We start from the raw sequence: 19,731 nt of genomic DNA on the forward strand, positions 1-19,731 counted from the left end.
TGGGTACTTTTCTTTAAATGGTGCTGGAAGTAGTATAAATTTGAGCATCTTGATGCAAGCTGTATTTTGGGAATGTACTGCCTTCCTTGAATTGGCTCGTGTAGTTTTGTTTTTGTTTATTTTTTTTAAGGAAGTGTCTTTATTTATTTTTTTATTTATTTTTATGTCCACACCACATGGCTTGCGGAATCTTAGTTCCCTGACCAGGGATTGAACCCTGGGCCATGGCCGTGAAAGCACAGAGTCCTAACCACTGGACCACCAGGGAATTCCCTTGGCTCATGTAGTTTTTGAATACACAAGTAATCCCATTTTAAATTGGGGCTTTAACGATTTGACTGGTGCTGAGTAGGCACTGTGTTGAGCACTGCCCACACATGATCTCATTCAACCTGCAAGGGATCCATATGAAAGTAGGTTTTATTTTGTCAGGTTTTTTTTTTTTTTAAATTTATTTATTTATGGCTGTGTTGGGTCTTCATTTCTGTGCGAGGGCTCTCTCTAGTTGTGGCAAGCGGGGGCCACTCTTCATCGCGGTACGCTGGCCTCTCACTGTCGCGGAGCACAGGCTCCAGACGCGCAGGCTCAGTAATTGTGGCTCACGGGCCCAGTTGCTCCGTGGCATGTGGGATCCTCCCAGACCAGGGCTCGAACCCGTGTTCCCCGCATTGGCAGGCAGACTCCCAACCACTGCGCCACCAGGGAAGCCCTATTTTGTCAGTTTTATAGACAGAGGAAACTAAGGCACAGAAAGACTAAATGGTTAAGCGATATCCCCAGGTTGGCACAACTACTGGGTGATAAATGGGGAACCAAAATCCGGGCCTTTCTGTTGTCAATGCTGTGTGTGTGTGTGTATGGGTGTGTGAGAGTGTGTGTTTATATAGTCTTCTTTAAAGAGACTTCTGTTAGTTTATTATTTAATTATTAGGAATACACTCATCTTTGTTTGTTAGACATTTTATAATAATGCAAACTTGGATTTGTGTTTAGGTGCTTACTAAGTAAGCTCTTTGACTTTGAGAAGTTAACTTCTCAGGCTCTCTTTCTCTAAAATGGTGATAATAACTCATTATATTGTGAAGACTATCATACTGTGTGTTCTAAACACAGTGCCTGACACTTTAATGTTACATTTCATCTGTTCTAAGAAATGCTTTTTTTTCCCTTACATTTTTAATATGCCTGAAAGTAGGTTGGCTATTATAATATAATTGACAGTATTTTTTTATTTTAGTGGCACAAAAAGTAATGCTGAGTCCTAGAGTCAGTAACATCTTAGAGTGGTCAGATAGACAGATGGTCATGTTTCCCTTTTTTGAATTATGTTCTCACCATCATTAATATGTGAACATTTTAATGTTCTGCTTAGTTTTGGTTGGTTTATTCCAGATATCTTTTATGAATATTCAGTAAGATAATTCAGATCAGCACCTTGTTTGACTTTTAAAAATGTAGTTTTTATAGGTTAGTTTTTTTAGTATTCCATGAAGTATTTGCATATTTTATAAATCTGTAATTATTAGGCCTCATCTCTCAACCTGATACACAAATTGTGACAATGCCATAGATTCTGTTTCATCTCTGTTGTCTTGAGATGTTTATTTTGAAACTTGTGCACTTGAAGGCTGTCTTGCATTGGTACTTATGTACCTGATTTCTTCTTAAGAATAATTGAATATAACCTGATTTCTTATAGGAATCCAAAAGGCTAGCTCTTGTTTATGAATTTTTAATTGTTCTTATATACTTACACAAATGCTTTTTTTCTGCATTTCTCATTTGAGTTAACTAAGTGTATTAGTTCATGAACTAAATGTAACTTCCTGGATCTTTAGAACAGTGTGTTTGGGCTGACTCTCTTGTTTGGGGTTTGAGGATAGGTGAAGAAATAACTCGAGAATCCAAAAAAGCACGAAAAATAGGTGGCCTTACTGGTAGCAGTTCTGATGATAGTGGAAGTGAATCTGATGCCTCCGATAATGAAGAAAGCGACTACGAGAGCTCTAAAAACATGAGTTCTGGAGATGATGATGATTTCAACCCATTTAGAGATGAGTCTAGTGAGGATGATGAAGATGGTGAGTTCATGAATCTATTAAATGTAAACTAAAGGATAGTTATTTCTGTGTATTTGTTTATTTATTTATTTTTGGCTGCGTTGGGTCTTAGTTGCAACAGGCGGGATCTTTTGTTGCGGCGCGCAGGCTTCTCTCTAGTGGCATGCAGGCGGCAGAGCACATGAGCTCTAGTTGCGGCGCACGGGCTTAGTTGCCCTGTGGTATGTGGGGTCTTAGTTCCCTGACCAGGGATCGAACCTGCATCCTCTGCAATTGGAAGGCAGATTCTTAATCGCTGGACCACCAGGGAAGTCCCTATTTCTGTGTATTTGAAATGGGGTATTGTACTAAAACCTTTTTTTTCCTGTAGAAATCATCACACAGATTCTAATCTTTGCTTGGTGGGAGCTCCAAGCTTGTCTGTCTTCTGGAGGTTCAGCACATTTATGTGAGATCATGACCTCAATTTTGTGCACTTATATTTAACCTCAAACCATGGAATTTACCTCATGGTGTATGGGTGTACTGCATCTCTGAAGTTGGTGGTGGTTTACAAGTTGTCGCTCAACAATACACAAACTCAACGGTGTTTCCTTTGGAAATTCTGTACTTGTGTTAACAAATGATTTGATACATGTCTTTCCTTAATTTTCAGATCCCTGGTTAATCAGAAAGGACCACAAGAAAAACAAAGATAAAAAAAAAAAGAGAAGTATAGATCCAGATTCTATTCAAAGTGCCTTATTAGCATCAGGTCTTGGATCAAAACGACCTAGTTTTTCTTCTACGCCAGTAATTTCACCTGCTCCTAACAGTGCACCAGGTATCCACATGGAAGCTTGCTTTGTCTGTGAAATGTACTTTTTTTTTTTTTAAGGGAACGCTATTTATTTATTTATTTATTTTGGCTGTGTTACGTCTTCGTTTCTGTGCGAGGGCTTTCTCTAGTTGCGGCGAGCGGGCCTCTCACTATCACGGCCTATCTTGTTGCCGAGCACAGGCTCCAGACGCGCAGGCTCAGTAGTTGTGGCTCACGGGCCCAGTTGCTCCACGGCATGGGATCTTCCCAGACCAGGGCTCGAACCTGTGTCCCCTGCATTGGCAGGCAGATTCTCAACCACTGCGCCACCAGGGAAGCCCTGAAATGTACTTTTAGACAAAACAAATATTTAAACTTGGTCCTGATTTTTAACAAATGTACTTTATCTAGCTAACAGTAACACCAACAGCAACAATAGCCTTATAACAAGTCAGGATGCCGTGGAAAGGGCCCAGCAGATGAAGAAAGACCTACTTGATAAACTAGAAAAATTAGCTGAAGACCTCCCTCCTAATACCCTGGATGAACTTATTGATGAACTTGGTGGCCCTGAGAACGTTGCTGAGGTAAATATGACTTGATCAGGGCTGTCTCTCTTCTAGGTAATTTTTTGCCACTTTCAAACCCTTTAGAATAAGTGATATATTTGGTATCATCACATAATTATCTAATATCCTCTCTTAGATCTTAGAACCCTTGTTCTACTCTAGTTGTCATCCTAGAGCAAGTAAATTCCTGCCCCTAGTATCTTGAGTATCTGCCCCAAGACACGGATCTCTGTTACCGCACCTGTCATGCAGGCTTTGTTATCATTGCCGCATGTCTGTTTTCTCCACTGGAATTTGAACTTTTCAGAACCAGGCACTGTGTTGCAATGTTCTCTCTCCCCCAGCGCCTGGTGCAGGACAGGTTGCACAGTACATGCTGCCTTCATTATCCCTTTCATCTCCCACCAAGTTTCTATGATGGGAGCCCTGAGCTTCATGCACCATAGTCATAGCTACGTTAATTGTAAGTGTCACTGTTTGGCTTTGCAGATGACTGGCCGCAAGGGGAGGGTTGTAAGCAATGATGATGGAAGTATATCTTATGAGTCAAGATCTGAACTTGACGTCCCTGTGGAAATACTAAATATCACGGAAAAACAAAGATTTATGGATGGAGATAAGGTATGTTTTTCTGGGATGCTTTTTGGCGAAAGGAATGATGCCCATACGTTTAGATTAATCTTTAGGTTTTTTCTTTTAATATAAATCATGTCTGTTGAATGTTCTTACTCTATTTTTTTTTTTAAGTAATTACACATAATCACTGAACATTTTACATGTTTTCATTATTTTCTTATAAATCGAATGTGGTGTTTTGTGCACAGAATTAGATGTAGCTTTTGATAGCTTTGGAGGCCTTTGAAGTCTTTAATCAGAATATTAAATTGTGTTCTCTCAGGTCATCCAATGCTACACCCTAGTGTCAGTGTAATTTTGAGTCTAGAAATATATTTAAGCATGCCCAGATTACTAGGATCCTTTGATTTTACTGTTTATTGTCTTGCTCTGCCATGTCCTATTGAGATGATTTACTCTGAATGGTCGTAGATTTCACTTGCGTAACTGACCACTGCAGAGGTTGTGGTCACCTTCAGAGGCCCTTTCTGTATGCTCTTACTGTTAAGTAAACTTCATCAATTTTCAGATTCTCAAATCAGTTCTTTCTCCATCTAGTCGGAATTGCTATAAGCGTTTTGCTAAAAAATAGGTAGGAGCACCACTTCAACCTCCTTCCTTAATCTAAAAGAAGTAGACTAAAATCTTATCTCTTTATCCACATTTTACTTTGTATTTCAAAATTTTTTTGCCTCTGCAACTAGAAAATAGATGGTAGTTATTACCATTATCAAAGTTGTCTTTTAAATGTATTTAAAAGCTCATGTTACATATTTTAAAGATTATAGGTAGAGATATTAACAGTTGTTTTAAGTACTTGTTTCATTAGTAATTTAGGCCCATGTGCATTAGAAATTGTATTAGTTGGGATCAGATTTGGCTGTTAAGTGACAGAAAACCCAAAATCATATTCACTTAAAGTGGAAGTTCATTTCTCTCATGTACAAGTTTGAGTAGGTAGACCAGGACTGGTATGACCCCTTGAAGTCTAGGTCTCTTCTGTCTTGTTCCTTTAATATGTGGCCTTCCATTTCCTAGTTACTTCCGTATTTCAGGTTCAGTCATTACACCTCTACATTTCAGCCAGCAGAGAGAAAAAAAGAGGAGGGGAAGGGCATATCTTTGATTAGGGACATTTCGTGGACGTTGTTCATGTGACCTACTGGCTGGAGTGTGCCCACACTTAGCTGTAAGGGAGACTGGGAAATGTAATCTTGATTCTGGGTGTCCTTGTAACCATGTACAGCTAAAACTGAGGGTTAGGAAGTAAAGGAGAATATGTGTTGGTGGATGTTTCCCCACCTGTCTTTGTGCAGAAGTGATCTTTTGTTTTTTTCTCCTTACATTTGATACAGAATATTGCTATCATCTCAGAAGCTGCCAGCTCAGGTATTTCATTACAAGCAGATAGGAGAGCTAAAAATCAAAGGCGAAGAGTTCATATGACTCTGGAATTACCATGGAGTGCTGATAGAGCAATTCAGCAGTTTGGTAAGTTCCTACACTGAGTTTCACTTCATAGCCAGGAATTACTGGGGAAATATTTTAATGCTAGATATACTAAAACTTGACATATATGTAGGTTTTGGAGATGTTTGTGTATTGCATATACCTTAAAATATAGAAGGCATCATGAATTTATTTCTTGGCTGTTTTAAAAGCTGTAAAAGACCTACAATAGGGCTTTCTGGCATTATATTCAAGAATGGGGCTCTTCAGGAGTATCTTCATTGTAGATCTCCAAGGATGTTATCCATGTTAGAGCAACTGCCACTTGATGTCTTTTTCAACCCCCGGTAGCTTCATTGAGGGCACATTGCTCCTCCCTTCCCTTCCATCTTCATGTCCCTGTGACCTGGTGATTTAAAAAAACAACAACAACAATTTTGGGAGAATCCAGAGCAGCTGTGCATCAGCAACATTGTGGTGAACCAAACTGGGGTAGCACCAGTAATGTGTTTATCATTTAATAAGTTTATGGTAGTTTCTGCTCCCCCGTAAGTGGGAGTATTGTTCTGAATACAGATGTTGTTCAAGTTGGCGTTTTTGATTTTGTGCCTTTTGGGGAGTTAGGGTAATATTACGTTCTTTAATTTTTCCTCTGGTTTAAAGATTTCTGGATACCAGCTTACTGTTAAGTGCTGGGAATAGGTCTCAGAATACTAGTATCTAGAGAACACAATCAGCGATTTTTTTTTTTTTTAATGTCATTACAGGACGAACTCATAGATCAAACCAAGTTACTGCTCCGGAATATGTCTTTCTGATTTCTGAATTGGCAGGAGAACAAAGATTTGCATCTATTGTTGCTAAAAGACTTGAGAGTTTGGTAAGTTTTTGAGTTATATAGATGTGTGTAAAAGATGATGTATGTTAACCTGTCTTCTGTGCCTTGATTGGAGATTTTATGTTTGGATAGGGTGCGCTTACACATGGAGACAGAAGAGCAACAGAATCCAGAGATCTGAGTAGGTTCAACTTTGATAATAAGGTACATTTCAGCTTTCACTATCTGAAAAATGATTGCAGTGTACGGTGTTTGTAAGGAACAGAGAGGGAAAGTGGTTGCTGTTTAAAACTTAAAGCTGCCTCCTCGTATGGTTTTGCTATAAAATCATGGCTAGTCCTGTAAGACACATGGCAGTTAGATCTTTGGTGATCAACTGTGCAATATAATCATCTTCTCATTCCTATTGGAATATAAGATTATAATAAATACTTGTGGCTGCATGAAGTGTGAGTTCCCAGAAGTAAAGAAAGTTGTTTATTTATGGAATGCCTGCTGTGTACAAAGGTGTGAATGAGGCACTAGGCAGTGTAAAATATATATAAAAATAATTGAGTCCTGCTATTTTTGACTATTTGGTACAATAATAGTTTTTATAGCATTCACTTGGTCATGTGATTGAAGAGTATCCAAATGCTGAAACTTGTTAAATTTATTTGGTTTTTATTGCAGTATGGAAGAAATGCTTTAGAAATTGTCATGAAATCCATTGTAAACCTAGATTCTCCTATGGTATCACCACCTCCAGACTATCCTGGAGAATTCTTTAAAGGTAACTTTTAAAAATAATCATAACAAAGGAAAATGAGTACTGACAAGAAGGTACTAAAACTCATTCGAACATGTGCTGCTGTTTTTAGTTTTCTTTGGACATAAAATGTATAAAATTTAGAAATTGATAGTTACCAGACGCCTAAATTGATATCTTATAATAAGCAGTAGATTTATTAAATTTCATTCAGGTGAAGTGTTTTTACGGTTGACAGAGTTTGTTGCATGTTGTTTAATACTAGATTACTAGAGGAAAAATGGTTTTGTTAGATTAATTTGAAAATGTGCCAAATAGCTTTTAAAATTTAAAGTACCTAGGTAAGTAATCTGTGGGGGCTAGTGGAGGTACAGATAAAACAAAACTGGCCGTGTATTAACAGTTGTTAAAACTGGGTGCTGGGTACCTGTGGTCCATAGAATATTCTCTTTACATTTGTGTGTATGTAGAAATTTTTATATTTAAAAAAAAATCCTAAGTAGTGCTATAGAAATTCTTAGATGTATCTTGCAAATCTGAAGAATAGATTTTACCCTATTAATATTAGTAGTCTGGGTGATTTCAGTAGTTCAGCAAACTATGAAAATATTTTGGAGAATAAACAGATGTAAGGTATTAGAAACATTATCCTTCTAGAGTTAAAACATTTTACTAGGAAGTCCTTTCCAGTTGAGCCGGTGTTTAGTGTTGGTAACAGTCCATATTAACCTAGCTGGCAGGGGCTTATAATCACTGATGGCATTTAACAACACAAAAAAACCAATAAAGTCTTGGCCCTGTTCTTTTCCTCCCTTTCCCTTTCATTCCCTCTTATTTTCTTTTTATTTGGTCATTAGAGGGATTGTCAAAAACAACTCCCCAATTTATTTCTAATTCTAAAAAATTACATGTTATTTATTCATTATAAGTGATGAAAACAATCTAAAAGTGAATAATGAGGAGCCCATACCCTCTCCTTAACCACCTACTACCTACCAATCCCACCTGCTGAGGTTACAAATGTTGACAATCTGAACAAGCGCAGCCTTAACACACCTTTGTCCGTTTGTCTAAACACAGAGCTTTTTTTAAAAAAAAAGTTAGTATTACTTGCAACGTACTTTTCTCACTTGGTACATCACAGGCATCCCTTACAAATCAATAGCTATAGTACTAACACATTTTTTGTTTTCTTTTTTAAAAACAAGGTCTCTCTTTTTTTTTTTAATTAATTAATTTATTGATTTATTTTTGGCTGTGTTGGGTCTTCGTTTCTGTGCAAGGGCTTTCTCCAGTTGCGGCAAGCGGGGGCCACTCTTCATCGCGGTGCGTGGGCCTCTCACCATCGTGGCCTCTCCCGTTGCGGAGCACAGGCTCCAGACGTGCAGGCTCAGCAGTTGTGGCTCACGGGCTTAGTTGCTCCGTGGCATGTGGGATCTTCCCAGACCAGGGCTCGAACCCGTGTCTCCTGCATTGGCAGGCAGACTCCCAACCACTGCACCACCAGGGAAGCCCCACTAACACATATATTAACAGTTGTGTAGTATTCTACATCTAGCTTATGTAACAGTTGTGTAATATTCTACATCTAGCTTATGTAACAGTTTCTTCAGTTTCCCCCTTATTGATGTTCAAGTGGTTTTCATTTTTTTGCATCACAAACAGTGCTGGAATTATAGCAGCTATCCTTCTATTCAGGTAATTTCCTCCCATAGGATGGGTTCCCAAAATGAGGATTTTTTGCATTGGAGTTCTTTGGCTACAGAGTTGTCACCTGCAGAATCTACACATTTTGAGCATGTAGCAGTCTAGCTGATTAAATAAATGTGTAAATAGGATATAATTATGCTTCCTATTGATCCTTTTCTCTTTCTTAAACCCTTCTTACTGTAAGTCTGGGTTGGAGCCTGGACACAAATACTTTTCAAAAGTTTTATAAACTGTCCTCTTAGTAACGTAATTCAGAACATGTTGACAGTTATATATGTTGCTTATCTTCTGCATCGCCTTGTCAATACTGATAGGTAACGTTTGGGAAGGAAGCATGATTATTTCCTTACATAAATTATTTAATCAGTATCCTGCTGTGTGTTCAAAGTTGTTTAGATTCTGTGGGTGACAGCTTCGTAGCCAAGGATCTCCACTGCCAAGGGTTGTTGTTGGAAAGATATGACGTTTTAGTGAAACAATAAAATATGATGTGTGGTTTGAGTACTCTAGAATTTTGAAGTGTCTAAAGATCTTTAGGGGCTGTGGGTGCCATTTAATTCAGCTAATAGGAACTATGGAAGATACATAGACTGTGTCTTATATGCTAGAACTTGATCTAGTTTGATTAGTCAGGTAACAGCTCATTGAGTTACTTGGGCTATAAGGTTTTGTTTTTTAAATTTATTTTATTTTTGGCTGTATTGGGTCTTCGTTGCTGTGCGCAGGCTTTCTCTAGTTGTGGCGAGTGGGTTTCTCACTGCAGTGGCTTCTCTTGTGGAGCACGGGCTCTAGGCGCGCGGGCTCCAATAGTTGTGGTTCGTGGGCTCTAGAGCGCAGGCTCAGTAGTTGTGGCACATGGGCCTAGTTGCTCCACGGCATGTGGGATCTTCCCAGACCAGGGCTCGAACCCATGTCCCCTGCATTGGCAGGCAGATTCTTAACCACTGCGCCACCAGGGAAGCCCTGGGCTATAAGGTTTTTTATAAATTTGTTTTATTATAGATGTTCGACAAGGACTGATAGGAGTTGGCCTGATAAATGTAGAAGATCGTTCAGGAATTCTTACTCTAGATAAAGGTAATGGTATGACTTCTGTATGTATGTTCATAACTGTTGCTGTATCATTATAGCCCGTTTTGTTCTTTATGCTTTCGTCAACTTGAAGGGGAAGCTTCAAGTCTGTAGGTCTCAATCCCTCATTACTGAGTGCTCACAGAGCATTCTGGGTGGTTTTTGCTATGAATAACTATGATTATTCAAGAAATTGAATCTCTCTTCTCTCTACATAGCAGCAGTTCTCAAACCAGGTTGTGTAGATGATCAGCTGTTGAGCTTTTTAAAAAGTACTGAAGCCAGGGCAGGAGCTCAGACATTGGTAATTTTCCAGAAGCTCCTGGGCATTCTTACTTGTGCAGCCAAAGTTGAGCTTCACTGACTTAACAGCACTTAAAACTTTATGAGTTAAGACTTAATGTTGGAAAACTAACACTCTGTTGTGCTAAATTGTATTCATACTTTCAATAAGCGAAGCTGAAGATGCAAAAATTCAATTTGGCAAACATCTTTTGAGCATGTAGTGTAGTCGTGCTAATTGCTAGAAGTAGAAGTGGTCGAAATATAGCCCTGTTCTGGGAACAGTACAGGAGTTGTGAGGGAAGGCTTAGAGGAGAAAGTGAGACTCTTTCTAGGCTGAGATGAATGAATTTTTAAAATTGCCATTTGAATGCATTAAATCTTTCATACAATCTTGTCGTTGCAGATTATAACAACATAGGAAAATTCTTGAATAGAATTTTGGGCATGGAGGTGCATCAACAGAATGCGTTATTTCAGTATTTTGCAGACACACTTACTGCAGTTGTCCAAAATGCCAAAAAAAATGGAAGATATGATATGGGAATCTTAGGTAAGTTGGGAAATCTTTGAAACATCATATGTATTCTTTTTTTTTTTCTTTTTAATTAATTAATTTATTTTTGGCTGCATTGGGTTTTCTTTGCTGCACATGGGGTTTCTCTAGTAGCAGTAAGCGGGAGCTACTCTTCGTTGCCGTGCGTGGGCTTCTTGTTGCCGTGGCTTCTCTTGTTGCAGAGCATGGGCTCTAGGTGCGCGGGCTTCAGTAGTTGTGGCATGCGGGCTCTAGAGCGCAGGCTCAGTAGTTGTGGCGCACGGGCTTAGTTGCTCCGTGGCATGTGGGATCTTCCCCAACCAGGGCTCGAACCCGTGTCCCCTGCATTGGCAGGCGGATCCTTAACCACTGCACCACCAGGGAAGCCTGTCATATGTATTCTTGATGAAATTTTTTTTTATACTTATATGTTGCTTCTTCTTGTTCAAGATCTTGGTTCTGGAGATGAAAAAGTGAGGAAAAGTGATGTTAAGAAGTTTCTGACTCCAGGATATTCAACCTCTGGCCATGTAGAATTATACACGGTAAGTTTAGAAAACATGCACATTCAAGTATAATGTCATTTTCTGGTAAGCATTCTCAGAAGTGAGTTTAATTTAAATTTTATTATTATTTTTTTTACAGATAAGTGTAGAGAGAGGAATGTCCTGGGAGGAAGCTACCAAGATTTGGGCTGAGTTGACAGGACCAGATGATGGCTTTTATTTGTCATTGCAAGTAAGACTTGTTTCCCTTAAATGTTAGTTGTTAAGATACGTAATGTGTTTTCATTGCCAGCATTGTAATTATCTGTTCGCTTTGTGCTGATTTTCCAATTGTATTTAGCTTTCTGTGTTTTAATAATTTATCACTGTAATTGTGATATATTTTTATTTAATACATTTTGAAGAGTATTATTTAATGCAAGTTTTAAATTATTACTTACCGGGGACTTCCCTGGCGGTCCAGTGGTTCAGATTGCATGCTTCCACTGCAGGGGGCACAGGTTTGATCCCTGGTCAGGGAATTAAGATCCCGCATACTGCGTGGTGCAGGCAAAAAAAAAAAAAAAAAAAAAAAAAAAGTTTACGTATTCTTAGTAAATTGAACCCTTTTTTTCCATAATATAGTGAGTGACCTTCTTTAGTCATAATAATGCTTTATGTCTTCAAGATTCAGTTTTCAGTTATTAGTGTAACTACATTCATTGGTTTAGTATTTGCTTGTGGACAGAGATAAGTAGAGAGGATGTGTGAGTGTGCATGTGTGTGTACATGTTTACATTTAGACATATACATATACACACACAAATGAATGCATATTTATTTGTCCTGACCAAAACTATGGAATTTTAATCTCACCTCTTCTCTGATATTTTTGTCTTCTTTCTTCCACACTAATAATCCCTGTTCTTCAGGGCACACAGGATGATAAAATATCATGGATACTATGCCCCAATATTCCTGAAAATAATTTTTTTTAATAATAACTTTTTTTGCATAAGCTTACTTTCTGCTATTTAAAAAATAGTTATACTGTTTCTGCATGTCAACATATGGCAATTATATAGTATATTCTTCTTTTAACCCTTAATTAATCTTAGCTCTACAGGTAATTAATTTATATTTAAAGCTCACCACTCACTCACTAGTCCTTAGGTTAATATCTCTCTAGTTATTTTGTCTGAAGCCCATTCTGTAGTAGATTCAGGAAGGGCTTATGGAAACATTACTCCCTGAATTCTTACATGCTGGTAAGTTTGTGCCTTTGTACTTGAAAGACAAATTTTACCAGACATGAAATCTTTAGTTCACGTTTTCTTTTCTTGGATATCTTGAAGATGCTACTACTTATTCTTTTGAGATAGAGTTGCTGTCAAAAAAATTTTTTTTAAATTAATTTATTTTTATTTTTGGCTGCGTTGGGGCTTCATTGCTGGGCGTGGGCTTTCTTTAGTTGAGGCAAGCAGGGGCTACTCTTTGTTGCGGTGCACAGGCTTCTCATTGCGGTGGCTTCTCTTGTTATGGAGCACGGGCTCTAGGTGCGCAGGCTTCAGTAGTTGTGGCACGTGGGCTCAGTAGTTGTGGCTCACGGGCTCTAGAGCACAGGGAGTAGCTGTGGTGCACTGGCTTTGTTGCTCTGTGGCATGTGGGATCTTCCCGGACCAGGGCTCGAACCCATGTCCCCTGCATGGGCAGGTGGATTCTTTTTTATTTTTTAAAAATTAATTAATTAATTTTTGGCTGCCTTGGGTCTTCGTTGCTGCACTCAGGCTTTCTCTAGTTGTGGCGAGCGGGGGCTACACTTCCTTGCGGTGTGTGGGCTTCTCCTTGCGGTGGCTTCTCTTGTTGCGGAGCACGGGGTCTAGGCGCACGGGCTTCAGTAGTTGTGGCTCACGGGCTCCAGAGCGCAGGCTCAGTAGTTGTGGCACTCGGGCTTAGTTGCTCTGTGGCATGTGGGATCTTCCCGGACCAGGGCTCGAACCTGTGTCCCCTGCACTGGCAGGTGGATTCCTAACCACTGGGCCACCGGGGAAGCCTGGCAGGTGGATTCTTATCCATTGCGCCCCCAGGGAAGTCCCTGCTGTCAAAATTTGATGGTGCTCTAATTTTTTCCCCTTTTTAATTTAGTTTAGAGTATATCCTGGTATTAGTCATTCTTGGTCAGTATTCTCAGCTATGTGATATGCTCTTTCAATATGTAGTTTCAAATCTTTATTTTAGAAAGTTTTAAAATTACTTTTATTTGTAATGTTTTTAGTATTCTATTCCCTGAATTTCTCCTTTATTGGGACTTCTCTTATGCATACGTTATATCTTTGCTTGCCTTTAATATTTATTTTCTCTTGAATTCTTTTTATCTCTTCCTTAATTTCTTTTTCTTTAACGACTTTATTGAGATATAATTCACATACCGTACAATTCACTCGCTAAAGTATATAATTTAACGATTTCTGGCATATTACATTGTTAATTTTTTAAAATGATGGTAAAATATATAACAAAGTTTGCCATTTTATCCATTTTAAAGTGTATGATTTAGTGTCATTAATTATATTCACAATGTTATGCTAACATCACCATTAAACAATAGCTTTCCCTGGCCTGATAACCTTTGATCTATTTTCTGTCTATGAATTTGCATATCTTGGTACCTCGTATAAGTGGAATCATGCAGTATGTGACAGTTGTGTCTGGCTTCTTTCACTCAGCATAATGTTTTCAAGGTTCGTCCATGTTGTAGAATGTGTCATAACTTCATTTCTTTTTGTGACTAATATTGCTTTGTATGTGTATAGCACATTTTGCTTTTTATTTGCAAATATTGGGTTGGCCAAAAAGTTCGTTCCGGTTTTTCAGTAAGATGGTACCGAAAACCCGAACGAACTTTTTGGCCAAGCCCTTTATGGAGTGACCAACTGTAAATGAAGACCTGGTTCAAGAACTGCGTAAAGGAGACCAAATATGATGATGCCACAGGCAGGGTGAAACCATAAATAAGCTCTCTAGAGCAGGAATCCCTAAATTTTTTATGTCGGGGGTCAAGTAGTATGTTAGGTTTTGCAGAGCATACATATGTGGTCTCTGCTGACTATTCTTTGTGGATTTTTTTTTCCTTAAATTCTTCAATTGAATTATGTACACATGAATGCATTATTACACTTGTGAAAAAATTTAAATACAGATAACACTAAATTTTTTGACCATGATTCCCAGCCCCGGTTCCCTTCCCACCTTCCCAGAGGTAGCCACCGTTACCAGTTTTGTGTCTATTCTCCCAGACCATTGTCTGTGCATTAATGCATATGTATTGTAGCCATAGGAAACAATTTACTCTTTTAGGTGGTTGATTTGTTGTTGGTTATTTTTTTTACACCAATTCTATGATACAGTATCGATCATTCTTTAAATTGCCTTTCTCACTAAACAATCAGTCTTGGAGTGCTTTCTGTATTGATACTTATAGGACTACTTCATTCGTTGTGGCTGTTGCATGGTATTCTGTGTTATGAATATACCATGGTTTATTTAGCCTGTGTCGTATTAATTGACTTTTAGGTTGTTTCCACTTTTTCTCTCTTACAAAGGACGTGCTGATAGATGCTTCTTTATATACCTGTGTGAGTGTGTCTCTAGAGTAGATTCAGAGAAATGGCATCACTGGATCTTAAGATCACTTACTTCTTTCTATGTGTGAATGAGAGGAAAAACTCTTTTGAAGATCCTGGAGGAGAAAAAGTTTAGCTCTTAAAAGTCTGAAAAATGATTTCCCCCCCAGCTTTGTTCTTGGCTTCTAGTATTATCTTGAGGTTTCTAGCTAGGGTGGGATGGGTAAAACTGAACAAGTAAAAGGACATATCAGGATTGAGGGGAAAGGTAACAAGCAGATTTGGCTGAGTTTAAGTTGCTGCCTTCTCTCTCCTTTTTTTTTTTTTTTTTAAACATCTTTATTGGAGTATACAATGCTTTACAACATTGCTTTACAGTGTTGTGTTAGTTTCTGCTGTATAACAAGGTGAATCAGCTATATGTATACGTATATCCCCATATCCCCTCCCTCTTGCGCCTCCCTCCCACCCTCCCTATCCCACCCCTCTAGGTAGTCACAAAGCACCGAGCTGATCTCCCTGTGCTATGCAGCTGCTTCCCACTAGCTATGTATTTTACATTTGGTAGTGTATATATGTCAGTGCCACTCTCTCACTTCGTCCTAGCTTACTGTACCCCATCCCTGTGTCCTCAAGTCTATTCTCTACGTCTGGGTCTTTATTCCTGTCCTGACCCTAGGTTCAGAACACAGCATGGATTTTTTTCCTTCCTAAGAAACTTTCTCCCTTCCTTCCTTAAACTATTCTTAAGCTTGGGAGCCTCAGGCCATTTGGTCCATAAACCTGGTTTACTGGTCTCTGATTCAATAGCAAAGCTCTCAAACTGGATCTGGCTCCTAGTTGTGCATGTGTGTATGTGTATGTGTGTTTGAAAATCTTATTGAGATCATTGTAGATTCTCATGAGGTTATAGGAAATAATACAGAGAAATTCCTTTTACAGCAGTTTTCCCAATGGTAACATTTTACAAACCTATAGTATATCACAACCAAGATACTGATACAGTTCACTAGATTTTATTCAGATTTCTCTGAGGCCTTGGATGGGATTTTGATTGGTCCATATAGGATATTGGTTATATTTTTTTCATTTGAAATTATTGCCAAATTGAAGCACTGGTAGATTTTGATGAAAATGCTGATCCCCACCAGTTTCCCTTGAGTGAAAGGATGTGGTAACGTTGTCCTTTGTTACTCTCTGCTGCATGGCCGCAGGCAGCTGGTTGTGAAGAGTGAGGACCTTAGGAGAGACATCCTTCCAAGAAGGTGTAGCCTCGTTTGTTGAACCTCCTCAGCAACAAGCAAATATGACTTGCAATGTGTTTAACATGTGTTGACATTAGGGAAGCCATGTCAGAATCACTTTTAATTCCACTGTAGTGTGATGATTTATTTTATAGTTAAAATGAATTAACCTGACACTGTCAAGATAGATCACACTGTTACGTGCTTTAAACACTGCCTTAAAGTATAGTTAGCTAGAGAATTTCACATGAGCTGATACACAATTTTAAATGTATTTTTCACTTAACTTTTGTTTCATAGACTTTGCAGTAATTATATAAACAGTGTTTCAAATCATTTGAACAAGTAAAAGACGAAGGATCTTTAGTATCAATGAAGAGAAAAGTAAAGTATTAAGTCCTTTTATCAGTGTAAGAATTATCTTAATATAAAAAGGTAGGAGCTTAGCAAATGATTTATTTTGTAGAGGAGCTGGGAAAATACCTTTGAAACTTTTCCTTTTCCTTCAATTTTGCTCCGGAGACTGTTGCTTTGAAATTGTTCACCATTCTTCAAAATAAATACTAATTTTCCCAATCTTATTTTTCCTTGCGTTAAATGGGGCTTTTTACAAATCTTTCAGGGTTCCTCTCATAAAGTCCAACTTTAAAAAATTTTTTTAAATAAAACAAGTTCCATCGTTTGTCTAATGCATCCTTTTCTTCCACTTCTGCATCGTATTTATGTATTTGTTCAGCATTTGGCTTTCTCCTGTTATAGCGGTACTGTTTACAGATGAAATTTGTATTTCATGTGATATTTTACCCTCACACAACCATAGGAATAGGTTGTAGCACTGATGGAGTAGATGAATTCAGAGGACTGTGGGTGATCAAAAAGCATTATCTTGAAGGTTATATATTTCATTGTAACTTGAAGGAGAGTAACATACAGTAGAGGTAAAATTATTTCCTGTGAAGACCCTTCCTGCCCACCGCCTGGACTCTTCCCTCACACACCTCTGAGCCTGTGTAGGCTGCGAGTCCAGCTTCCTGCACTAGAAGAAGCAAATTGTCTCCCCTGGACATCGTGCTCTAAGTCTCACTCAGCACAGTTTTCTAAAGGTTGTCTCGCCTCAGAGATAAGGTCCATTAGCCTTCACTTTGGTGAGACCTTGTTCAGGCCGGTTACATGGCAGGTGTTACCCTTTCACACAGTTTTGTATTTACATACTCATTTGGCTTTGATGATGTGATGGTACAAAAAACAAGCCTGTCTTAAAGTGTGCAGTATTGAATCTTTATATTTTCTCACCTATTTATTTATTTATTTTTAATAGATAAGAAACAACAAGAAAACTGCCATCTTAGTTAAAGAAGTGAATCCTAAAAAGAAGCTTTTCTTAGTTTATAGACCAAATACTGGGAAACAGCTCAAATTAGAAATTTATGCTGATCTAAAAAAGAAATATAAGAAGGTATTTTTCCATTTGTACATGATGTTATATATGAATACTTGTTTTATAATAATATATTGCAACTATGTTTATATGTAAATTGTCGATTTTTCCTATTTGATTACTGGAAAATTGTTTTCAGAAAAAATTTTATCAACTCTTGTTAAATTAATATCCCAGTCTTAATGTTATCAACCGTTAGGAAACTTAAAGATGATTATTTGAATCAGCTTATGTTATCAGAAAAGGACGTTTCTATAGTGCTAACTACGAAAATTAGAATTTTTTAAATAAAGGGAAGATGTACAAGACTGAAATTCCTTCCCACCAACTCTTGGTTTTACTGTGAACTGCTGTGTTTATATTTTGCAATAATTTCTGGAAAAACAGTGATATCTGTTTTTCCTAACTTTACTATGTTATTTTGTTGTTAGTATTACCTTATATTACTATTATTCCTAGCCATTTTCACTTGAAAACAATTATAATTAAGTTAACTATTTGAAATATTCATTACATGGGAAAAACCTCATGGCAGAGCTTTATGGATAGCATTCAAATGCAAGCAGTAGCGAAGACCATGTTTTCTATATAAAGATGATTTTAAGTTAGCTTTAGAGACCAAATTAGGCAACCAGTTTGTTTAAAACAATACCTTTTCAATGGAATTTTTGTCTTATTTTCACAGGTAGTCTCAGACGATGCCCTGGTCCACTGGTTAGATCAGTATAATTCATCTGCAGATACTTGTACTCATGCTTATTGGTTAGTTTTCATTTTTATCACCATATATTCCAAAGTATAATCAAGATTTAATTTAAACACCCCTTCATTCTTTAGCTATCTGTCCCTATAAGTACACAAGCAGATTATCAATTGCTTGGTGTTGTTTCTTTAAGCAGAGGTACTTGTTGGAAGTCTCTGGACCATGCATTGTTTTAGGTCTCCCCACTGATGCTTTGTTACTGCCAACCAAATGTTGTCTGCTGGCATGGACTTAACTATCATTCTTAGGGTTGAGACTTTTTCTTTCTCCTCTCCTTCCTTCCCTTCCTTTATTTTTTCCTTCCTCTTTTTTTTTTTTTTCCAAAGTTTTTTTGGTGTCCCAAATCAGTTTTATTTTTAAGGCTAGGGAACTTCTAGGAAACCACAGGGGTGCCTCAAATAGTTAACAGCACTAGAAACTTTGTTGTTGAGCCCTGGAGCTGATCCTGCTGTGCTACTAGGCTAGCCAGAAGTGTTCTCAAGTCATTATGTTCATTTCAAGGCATTGAAAATGGAGTATCTGGCCCACTTTTTGAAAAGGGATACAGGATATAGATAAATTTTAGCTGGGTTTTTATTTAGACACATGTAAGTAGATAAATTTGCTTTTGTTTATTTGCTGAGGCCTTTTCCACTTAGCTGATTTAGAACTGTATATTGGTAGCTTAATACTATAGAAATAACTGGCAGGATTATTTTATAAACTGACATTAACACAGTAAACTAATGGATATTAAAATGACAGATGCTTAAGTGGATATCAAGACCAATAAATCAGCCCTTTTATAAGGGAGTCAGACCCAAGAAATAACTGTAATTTTAAAATCAGTGGTGATACCTTAAGTTGGACAGGGTAATCCAATACGTCAAAAGGATTGCAGTCTACAAAACTATCAGTAAAGGTAAATGACGGTAGGGCGTTTTCCATTTGAAATTAGGGTAGACCTTGTGGGCCTCGTGTGTGTGTGTGTGTGTGTGTGTGTGTGTGTGTGCGCGTGCACGCACATATACATTTTTTTCCTTATTATCTATCCTAGGCGTGGCAATTGCAAAAAAGCAAGTTTGGGATTAGTTTGTGAAATAGGTCTTCGTTGCCGCACGTACTATGTATTATGTGGCTCAGTACTGAGTGTCTGGACAAAAGTCGAGGGTGTTCTCGCATCTGTCAGTGGCACAAACGTGAAAATGCAGATAGTTCGGCTAAGAACAGAGGATGGACAGCGGATTGTAGGTGAGTTTTAATTTTTTTTTGGTTTGAGGGCCTTGAGAAGAAAAATCAGGTCCTGTGTTTTTCTTATTTTGCTTCTAACGTCTTAGAATCTTAGCATCTATCTATTCCAGTGGTGGGGTAGAGCTTGCTTTATATTATGTTCTTAAAAGGATAAATAGTAGTTAAGCTTTTGAATGGATGTAGTTGGTTCTGGCTGAAATTCTGATGTGGTTGTTATTTTATGCTGCCCTCGGTGCTCTTGCTACCCTTCCTCACTGTTGACATCTATGCAG

The 19,731-nt window shown here is 38.0% G+C and overlaps 1 protein-coding gene across 4 annotated transcripts in view; it reads left to right on the top strand.

Annotated features, from left to right (window-relative positions):
• SBNO1 (strawberry notch homolog 1) overlaps window positions 1–19,731 on the top strand; it is a 59,242-nt gene that overhangs the window by 31,680 nt on the left and 7,831 nt on the right. For all 4 annotated transcript variants that reach the window (XM_059893657.1, XM_059893659.1, XM_059893658.1 and 1 more), the window contains 15 exons: window positions 1,884–2,081; window positions 2,716–2,883; window positions 3,271–3,446; window positions 3,918–4,049; window positions 5,399–5,534; window positions 6,260–6,372; window positions 6,463–6,534; window positions 7,003–7,102; window positions 9,791–9,865; window positions 10,548–10,694; window positions 11,127–11,221; window positions 11,322–11,414; window positions 17,347–17,484; window positions 18,152–18,228; window positions 19,266–19,459. In XM_059893657.1, coding sequence (XP_059749640.1) covers window positions 1,884–2,081; window positions 2,716–2,883; window positions 3,271–3,446; window positions 3,918–4,049; window positions 5,399–5,534; window positions 6,260–6,372; window positions 6,463–6,534; window positions 7,003–7,102; window positions 9,791–9,865; window positions 10,548–10,694; window positions 11,127–11,221; window positions 11,322–11,414; window positions 17,347–17,484; window positions 18,152–18,228; window positions 19,266–19,459 — 1,914 coding nt within the window. The remainder of the gene's footprint in view (window positions 1–1,883; window positions 2,082–2,715; window positions 2,884–3,270; window positions 3,447–3,917; window positions 4,050–5,398; window positions 5,535–6,259; window positions 6,373–6,462; window positions 6,535–7,002; window positions 7,103–9,790; window positions 9,866–10,547; window positions 10,695–11,126; window positions 11,222–11,321; window positions 11,415–17,346; window positions 17,485–18,151; window positions 18,229–19,265; window positions 19,460–19,731) is intronic.

This window comes from Balaenoptera ricei, chromosome 14, assembly GCF_028023285.1.
Source record: "Balaenoptera ricei isolate mBalRic1 chromosome 14, mBalRic1.hap2, whole genome shotgun sequence".
NCBI lineage: Eukaryota > Metazoa > Chordata > Mammalia > Artiodactyla > Balaenopteridae > Balaenoptera > Balaenoptera ricei.